Source organism: Rhagoletis pomonella, unplaced genomic scaffold (genome assembly GCF_013731165.1).
Source record: "Rhagoletis pomonella isolate Grant_MI unplaced genomic scaffold, Rhpom_1.0 Rhpom_scaffold_00013, whole genome shotgun sequence".
NCBI classification, from domain to species: domain Eukaryota; kingdom Metazoa; phylum Arthropoda; class Insecta; order Diptera; family Tephritidae; genus Rhagoletis; species Rhagoletis pomonella.
The window spans coordinates 5,290,530-5,299,476 of record NW_023458567.1 but is presented as its reverse complement, the minus strand read 5'-3'; the positions used below and the strand labels follow the sequence as shown (position 1 = coordinate 5,299,476).

The window sequence follows — 8,947 nt, the reverse complement described above, 5'->3', positions numbered from 1 at the left end:
CATTGGCGACGAGTTTAATTTAGAAAACACGCATTCAGCAAAATGGATCACTCACAATTCAAGGCATTGTTCGAGGCATTGCAAGTACAAAATCAACAGATTTTGAAGCAACACCAAGAAGAAAAGAATTTGATGCAACAGCATATGCAACAACAGCAGAATCTGATTGAGCGCATTCTTCAAGGTCAACCGGCACAGATTGCAGATCAAGCCGTTCTTGCTCAAGATTCAACAGCATTTAAAGTTAAATGTTTGGCCGATTCTATGGTCAATTTTGAATATGACCCAGATAACAATCAAACGTTTGAGGCTTATTATGAACGGTATGAGTCGGTTTTTACAAATCAAGCAGAGGGTCTGGATGAACCGACAAAAGTTTATCTTCTTTTCCAAAAATTCAATCAGGAACAGTATCAACGTTATGCGGATTCAATATTACCTCTTAAACCACAAGATTGTACATTTGCGAATACTGTGACAACACTTAAGAAACTTTTCGGTTATAAAGAAACAAAGTTCGCAATGCGTCATAGGTGTTTTAACCTCGCAAAGTTAGACCATGAGGATTTTAGCATGTATGCCGCTCGTATAAATAAGCACGCAGAGAAGTTTGACATTTCTCATTGTACCGCGGATGACTTTAAAGTTTTGTTATTTGTGAGTGGGTTAAAAGACGTCAAGGACTCGCTTATCCTGGAAAAGCTTCTAACGAAAGTTGACAATCAGTATATAGAGTTGGAGAGGGTAACAGATGCGGTTGCACGTGCAGAGGTTCACAAGCTAAATTTGCAGGATCTGATCAACGAAGCCGAGCGTATAATTTGTTTGAAGCTTGACAAGGGTAAAGTTGGCGAGGCATTCGCTGCTCAAGAAGTTCATTCTGTTCAACAAAATAAAAACTCAAAGTCATTAGTCAACAAAGACAAGTCAACGGTTCGGAACCAAAGGAACGACACTCCTCGCTTGGCCTGTTTTCGTTGCGGCGAAATGCATTGGAGTGATAATTGTCCATGCAAGGACAAGCAGTGTGGCGAATGTAACGAAAAAGGGCATAAGACAGGTTTCTGTGCTTTTATGAAAAATTTCAAGGGATATAAATCATCCAGCAAGAAAAACCACAGTTCGAATCAAGTTGAAGCTAACGTTCACGCAATCTCTAACCGAAAGTATATCAGTCCAGTTGTAAACGGAACTGCAATCAAATTGCAGGTTGATACTGCTTCCGATATAACAATCATATCAAAATCAAATTGGATTTTAATCGGACAACCAATGCTGTCATCTGAAATACGCACCAATGCTACAAGCGCATCAGGTGCTGCTATTCCAATTTTGGGTGCCTTCAATTGTGGCATTAAACTAAATGGGAAGGAAAAACGCGGAATTTGCTACGTTACATCACTTGAATTGAATCTTTTTGGCATACCTTGGATTAATTCTTTCGATCTTTGGAGTGTTCCCTTTGATTCTGTTTGCAAACATATAAAATCAACTGGTGATGACTTGGCTATTGAAGTTTGCGAGAAATTTCCGCAGCTTTTTTCTGAGGGACTTGGCTGTTTCAACAAAGGAAAAGTTTCTCTGAAGCTCAAGCCTGGAGCCCTTCCAATATTTCGGAATGCTCGACCAGTTCCGCAAGCAGCTCGCGAACCCATTTCAATTGAACTGGAACGCCTTCAACATCTTGGCATTATCAGTCCAATCAAGTATTCCCAATGGGCAGCACCTATCGTGGTTGTTAAAAAGAAGAATGGCAAATTGCGAATCTGTGCTGATTATTCAACTGGTCTTAACAATGCACTTGAGCCAAACATGTACCCTTTGCCGACACCCGATCAAATTTTCGCTAAGTTTGCAGGAAAGACAATATTCAGTACCATAGATTTGTCCGACGCTTTTTTTCAAGTCGAGGTTGATGATGACTCCAAGGAAATTATGGCAATCAACACTCACGTTGGAATGTTTAAAGTAAATCGCCTTCAACAAGGAGTCAAAACAGCGCCTGGGGAATTCCAAGCCATAGTTGATAAAATGCTCAGTGGAACCTCAACATTTGGTTTTATCGATGACATGATCACAGCGGGAGAGAACCTTGAAGATCACAAACAGCAGCTCTTCAAGACGCTTGAACAGCTTCAAATTTATGGTTTTAAATTAAATATTAGCAAGTGTTGTTTTGGCAAGTCGTCAGTTAACTTTTGCGGCCATATCATCGATGAGAAAGGCATCAGGCCAAATCCTGAAAAAATTTGGGAAGTTCAATCAGTTCCTCAACCTAAAGATGTTAGCCAATTGCGATCATTCCTAGGTTCAGTGAACTACTACGGCAAGTTTATCAAGTCAATGAAGCAGTTGAGAGGTCCATTGGATGACTTATTGAAGAAAGAAGCAAAATTTGAATGGCAAAGCATTCATCAAGAAGCATTCGATCAACTGAAGAAGATTTTGTCATCAGACTTAGTTCTTACGCATTTCGACCCAAGGAAAGACATTGTACTGGCTACTGATGCATCAAAAGATGGCATGGGGGCGGCATTAATGCATCGTTTCAAGGATGGATCTCTTCACCCAATAATGCATTTTGCTGCAACATTCAATGAAGCTGAGAAAAATTACTCTCAAATCGAAAAGGAAGCTCGTGCATTCATATTTGGTTTGAAACGATCTCACTTTTATATTGCAGGTCGACGTTTCTTCGCTCAAGTCGACCACAAGCCCTTGCTCGCTATCTTTGGATCAAAAAGTGGTATCCCAGTTTATACGGCTAACCGTCTACAACGCTGGGCGCTCATCGTTTTAGCTTACGACATTAATTTTGAGTTCATCGGTACAAACAGTTTCGGATATGTTGATGTTGTATCCCGACTGATGTCTGAATACACCAAACCCGACGAAGATACTGTCATTGCATCTATTTCGTGGAGTAATGAAAATATAGAAGATATATCTTGTTTTGCCATTCAATCAGCAAAACAGCTACCAATCACATTCAAAGATATTCAGGAAGCCACCAATGATTGCCCGACACTCAAAAAGGTCATTGAATTTGTATCGCAAGATAAATGGCCCAAGTTTTGCAAGCAAGTAAAAGAAATTGAGGTAGCCGCTTTCTTCCCATATCGCTACGACTTGAAGGAAGCCCAAGGTTGTTTGTTCAGAGGCGAACAAATTATTATTCCGTTCAAACTGCGTAAGAAAATAATTGGAAGTCTTCATGAAGGTCATCCAGGTGTGTGTCGTATGAAGCTGTTGGCTGCCGACAAAGTGTTTTGGCCAAGAATGTCTAAAGATATTGAACAGATCGTGAAATCGTGTGATAGCTGTGCTAAGGCAGCGAAAACACCAATCAAGTGCACTCTGCACCCTTGGCCAATGCCAATAGCACCATGGGTTCGAGTTCATCTCGATTACGCTGGTCCAATAGACAATTATTACTTTCTGATTATCGTCGATGCTTTTAGCAAGTGGCCGGAGATTATCAAAACTAAAGTAACCACCAGTGAAAAAAACTGTTGATATGTTTGATGATGTAATTGCGCACCAAGGTTTATGTGAAATTTGTGTCACCGATAACGGACCACAGTTTGTTTCATGTACATTTGAAGATTACTGTAAGTTTAAAGGCATCAAACATTTGACGACCTCATTTTACAGTCCACAGTCAAACGGTCAGGCAGAACGATTTGTAGAATTATTTAAGAAAGGAATTGGAAAGGCAGCAGGGAATATTGACCAGAAGTTACGCGAATTCTTGTTTTCATATCGATATACACCTTCTTACCATCTTGGAATGAAATCGCCGTTTGAATTGATGACAGGCCGTCCGATGCGAACAAAATTAGATCTTCTGAAGCCGAAAAACCTTTCAAATTCGATTTCAAGCACGAAAATGGAAGATCAATTTAATTACCACCATGGTGCGAAATGGAGAGAGTTCAATGTTGATGATGAGGTTTACTATCAGCTTCATTCAACTAGCAAAGTGTGGGAATGGGTTCCAGGTATAATTAAAAGTCGAAATGGGGCTGTCAATTATACTGTGGATGTTACAACACCTTCGGGTAATCGCATTGTCAAAGCTCACGCTAACCAACTTAAGCGCCGTTACTCTAAAAATGAAATGCTAGAGTTGTTCGAGTTGCCAGATTTCGAAGAAAATCTATCACTAAAAGCTGCAGCTAGACAGAGGGATGAAGTTGAACCTAATATTATTCCAGAACCAGGAAATCAAGGAATTATTGAATCCGCTGGAGAAACAAATTTTGAGGAAAATCAGGAAGGGATGGACGACTTTCTAAAAGAAGACATTCAGGGCTCTAAAACAGTTCAGGATCAACACCGTTATCCAGTACGAGGAAATAGAGGACAGACTAAAAAATTTGACGACTACGTCAGATTTTAAAGGGGGGAGGAATGTTACAAATGGATAAACAGAGTGTTCGAGACTTGATTATGGACTTTGCGTTTTTTTCCATTCCTTAAAAAGCTTTGCACTTTTTGTCAAATTATTTTACTGATTGAAAAATTATGAGTTTTATTTCTGTTTGCAATTGAATAACATATCTTTGTAAATCTTCATTATTCATTAAATAATTACGATTTACTACAATTTCCATCGTCCAAGTTTACAAATGTGTGTAAGTACGCACTAATCCAACATATGTATGTAAATGCATTTAGTTATTCGTACGTGCATATGTATGTACCTACTATGGACAATTTTGTCCGTGCACCTACACACAAAAGGATTTAATCAGTTGCCTTTTTCCGCTTGTCATTGCGACGAATGTGTACAAAAGGTTAGACACACAATGCAAAACAATGGCAGGACATCAGGCAACCATTGGTCAATAATCCCTAAAAGAGCAAAAATGCATATTGCACACACATACATATGTACATATGCACCTATAGTTTTGTGGATATTTTTGCCATCAAAATTGCGACTGTTGGCAAAAATATGGATTAATTTTAGCTAACTAAATGGCTATAACGTATGTTCATCTATACCGGCTTATAGGTATCGAGAAAAGTGTGCACATTCGTGCAGGTGTGCGCATAGCAAAGGTGGGAACAGTATTAACGTTTGCTTTATAAAAGTTGTAGCATAAAACGCGCTTGTGTGCACGTTTTCATGTATTTACTACAGCGTAAATGTTTCTCTTGCATTTGCAGAAGAACCTATAACATTCCTTGCACATATGTAGGTATGTACATAATTATACATGTATGGATTTTATTACGGGCCTCGCATCGACCGCTATTGATTTCCATTAAGTATTTTTCAAAAATTTGCTCCATCATCCTTATAATTGCTTCACAATCCTTCTGTCCCCACTGATTGGAGCGCATGCCTGGCACGCGCAGTAAATAAATCTCTTGGATATTGAAATCAACACACGATAAACATAAATAAATAATGGCAAGCCCCTATAGAAAATACTTAGCAGCCGCCACCAAAGAAAAAAGGCAAACAATAAAGCGGCAAAATTGATGCGCGAAAAACGCCAACTCATTCGAAGTGCATACTTGCACAGCAAAAGGGTTATATGTATATCCATTTCCACGTGCATATGTATTTCATACAAAAGTGTGCCACAGTTTACTTTGTTAAAGGATATTTTTTATTTGGTTTCTTTATTTATATACACTCAATAATTTCAACGAAATAGCTTCAATCTCTTTACGCTACTTCTTGATAACATGCGGCAAATCATAAACGCCGCGCACACATTTTAATTTTACACCAGGTACATCCTGACAACGTCCTACACGACATAGCACAATGTTATGCTCTTGTAAGTTATGCCCTTCTCCAGGTATATAAGCGACCATTTCCTTGCCTGTTGATAAGCGCACTAGCACACATTTACGATTCGCCGAATTGGGCTTCTTCGGCTTCTTGATGAGTGTCTTCAGCACAACGCCCTTGGCGAAAGGTTTTCCATCTAGCGGTTGCCGCGGTGGTCGCGTTTTATAGTGTGGGCCAGTGCGATGCATTTGGTTCAGCGAGGCCATGCGGCAGACCGGTTCGGAAAGGCTCCCACTTTGGATAGACTGCAGCAGGTTGATGTTGAGCACTAGATAAAATAATGTCAATGCATAGTTAATAAAATACTTAATACATAGTTGATTAAGTAGTATAGTCAATTGTGTAGGAAGGCGATCCAGCCGAATTCTGGCCGAATGTTCCATATCATACAAACCTTTTTGTGACAACTGTTTCGTAACGTTGAATGTTTGTCGCAGGAAGTTCATGACACTACCGTTAGTTACTAATGCCAAATTGAAATTTTTACTATAAATTGTTGATTTATTTCAATATAATCCACTTTTCATTCAAATAACTTGTTTTTCTGGAATTTATTAAAAAATCGCCAACAGCTGCTAACCAAATCAGCAAAGGCTAGCTGCTTCTTCTTATCATAGTAAGGTTGCAATAATACTCCCTTATTAAAGGCCTGCGCAAACAGGCTCGGTACGATACAAAGAATTATTATCCCGTACGTTACGCGGTAACGATATAAAAGTATGTTTCATTTTAATTTAAATTTATTAGTGGAATTCTTTTATTTTTAATTTAATTTTAGGTTTCATTCAAAAATTGTTTGGTTTAATTATTACTTATTTTAAGGCCGCGTCTGTTGTTGTTGTTGTAGCGGCACTACTAAGCCCCGCCTGTTTCGGGTCAACTTTTAATCATTATCGTCAAGCTCAACTAACGGTAGGCCCAGGAAACGAGCTGTTTCGATGGGGTCGGACCAAAGGGAGTGAGGTGTTAGTTGAGTCGGATTGAGCTGGCATGTGAAGAGGTGGTTGGTGTCGTGGGGGGGAGTCTCTATATGCCGGGCACTCATTTGGGATGTTTGGGTCGAGTCTGGACAGGTAGCTGTTTAGGCGGCTACAATATCCAGACCGTAACTGAGCCAGGGTAACGCGGGCCGCGTCTGTTTTAGTTCTCCGAAATACCGCCATGGTATTTGATACCACATATCGTACGGGATTATACCGCCGTTCCGTACCGCGTCTGTTTGCGCATACCTTTACGCTCCTTCCTGTTACCATTTTTTTGCGATTTTTCGATAACACTGATGTTTTGGGACTAAATGGCACTACCGGTACCGGTTAGGGACCAAAATCCACTACTGGAATCGGCTAGGGACCAAATATTTGCTCTCCACAGTTTGAGTGCCATTAAATGTTTTCACATTAGGTGCTTTCCCGTACACAAGGTGGAATCCTGCGGGTGCCCAAAACAGCCCAGAAATCATTACCGTAGTCAAAAAATGGGTAATATAATAAGATTATGCTTATTTTCTACTCGGTTGTTTACATGTATTTTCAATCTTTCCATACTTTTATTTTAATACAATAAAATTTGTTAAACCAAAATTCAATTTCGAAGTGTTTGCATATTAGTGTCGATAACCGAACCATTTGAATCAGTTATTTGTTAAATTCTGGGCACGAAATGCGTGCGATCCCATGCTTCTGAACTTGGTTCCATTTTCGAGAACAAATTTTTCGTTTATTCTCTAAATACCGGATCCAGTCCGGGTGATATGGGTGATATGTTTAAAACTTGCAGTTTGAATGCCATTGGGGAAACAACCACCCTGTGGTATATGCAAGTGTCAGAAACAGCTGTTGTTTTGGTTTTGATTGGATAGTCGCGCGGTTTTTTATTCAAACAATCGGATTATAAACAAATTCTTCATTAATTATCGTATGAGTGCATTAAAATATTAAATACACATTGTCTTTATAAAGAAGCATGAAATTTCTGGAATATGGCGAAGAATTTCTGTTCGACGACCTGCCGAAGGTGTACAACGTAAGTGCTGTCCGTCCCTATTTAGCTTTAAATTATTTTATAATTTCTTTTCAAGCCCACACAAAAAGTATTCATTACACGCCTTTACGACTTAAAACAACTGCAGCTGCCGAAGAAAATACCAAAAATATATACAACCAAAGCGCTTGCTTGGCGTCTGAAGGTGCATTTCAACAGCAATAACGAGCAGCACCTGACGGACTCAAATTTTGTCTTCCTAGACCCCACTAAAAGTCCACACAACCTTCATCTCAGCGGTGAAAAGCGTTGTAAGGTGTATGTATTCGAGGAGACCTCAACGACACGCAATATTATGTTACTCATACAAAAAGGTCAGTTGTTAATATCCCACGTTTCCATTTAGTGTTTCGCTTTTATTTTATAGATGGGAAAATCACACATTTGTATGCTGGCGCTTGTGTCTTCATGCGTGAAATTTTACTTAATGATACATTTGTTTCATGCATCAGTATGGGTGTTGAGAAGCTATACATGGATTTAAGGCGTGCAACAAGTCCGTGTAACCCCAGCGAGTTGAATGATATTGTGGAAGAACTAGATCGTAAATTACAGTAAGTTTTGCGGAAGTTATGTACATCAGGAGATTTACTCTGAATTCTAATATTTATAGCAAAAGCAAATTACTTCATAAAATACAGTTGCTGGTTAAAATATTCGGCGACGAAGAATTAGTGGCTGAGCTGGGAAATCAACTCCGCGGTTTAGTGCATTTAAATGATACATTTCTAAATTACCATGGACATTTTCTGTGCTTGGAACATTTCCAGATGGACGCCGAGAAAGCACGTATATTCGTAGAACACGAGCCAAATAAGGAAGAATGTTTGAAATAGTGAGTTTAATGGCCCTATTATTTATAGCGACTGGAGCCTAGTTGCTGGTCTAGTAGCCATGGGTCCAGTATCGTACTTTGTATTATGTATAGCGCTTAACCTCTGTATACATAAAAGCGCAGACAACATCCGTGTTTACTCATTTGACATGTAGTTGTCCACAAAATAATAGGAGTGCGATATTTCGACCCGTTTAATTTTCTTAAGTCTAGTAGTTTATACAACAAACACCTTATAAATCCATATAAATCTACATTTC

General features: G+C 39.2%; 3 protein-coding genes across 3 annotated transcripts in view; 2 read left to right on the top strand and 1 right to left on the bottom strand.

Annotated features, from left to right (window-relative positions):
• Window positions 1-42: 42 nt before the first annotated feature.
• On the top strand, window positions 43-3,516 carry LOC118748306 (uncharacterized protein K02A2.6-like). The gene has a single exon (XM_036482679.1). It carries the CDS (start codon window positions 43-45, stop codon window positions 3,514-3,516), a length of 3,474 nt encoding a protein of 1,157 aa, XP_036338572.1.
• Window positions 3,517-4,619: 1,103 nt separating this feature from the next.
• LOC118748600 overlaps window positions 4,620-8,947 on the top strand; it is a 5,159-nt gene continuing 831 nt past the window's right edge. The window contains exons 1-5 of the mRNA XM_036483148.1: window positions 4,620-4,637; window positions 7,771-7,834; window positions 7,890-8,166; window positions 8,220-8,406; window positions 8,466-8,687. Of these exons, the coding sequence (XP_036339041.1) occupies window positions 7,775-7,834; window positions 7,890-8,166; window positions 8,220-8,406; window positions 8,466-8,687 (746 nt within the window). The 5' untranslated portion in view covers window positions 4,620-4,637; window positions 7,771-7,774. The remainder of the gene's footprint in view (window positions 4,638-7,770; window positions 7,835-7,889; window positions 8,167-8,219; window positions 8,407-8,465; window positions 8,688-8,947) is intronic.
• LOC118748603 (40S ribosomal protein S12, mitochondrial) lies at window positions 5,602-6,461 on the bottom strand. The gene is made up of 2 exons (XM_036483151.1): window positions 6,207-6,461; window positions 5,602-6,080 (listed from the first exon to the last, which is right to left on the bottom strand). Exons 1-2 carry the CDS (start codon window positions 6,256-6,258, stop codon window positions 5,689-5,691), a joined length of 444 nt encoding a protein of 147 aa, XP_036339044.1. The 5' UTR covers window positions 6,259-6,461; the 3' UTR covers window positions 5,602-5,688.

Bases quoted from the DNA above. Each gene is read 5' to 3' on its own strand.
- LOC118748306 (XM_036482679.1), top strand. From the start codon at position 43: ATGGATCACTCACAATTCAAGGCATTGTTCGAGGCATTGCAAGTACAA.
- LOC118748603 (XM_036483151.1), bottom strand. From the start codon at position 6,258: ATGAACTTCCTGCGACAAACATTCAACGTTACGAAACAGTTGTCACAA. The intron at 6,081-6,206 runs GTTTGTATGATA...TATTTTATCTAG, and splicing joins GAAACAGTTGTCACAAAAAG to TGCTCAACATCAACCTGCTG.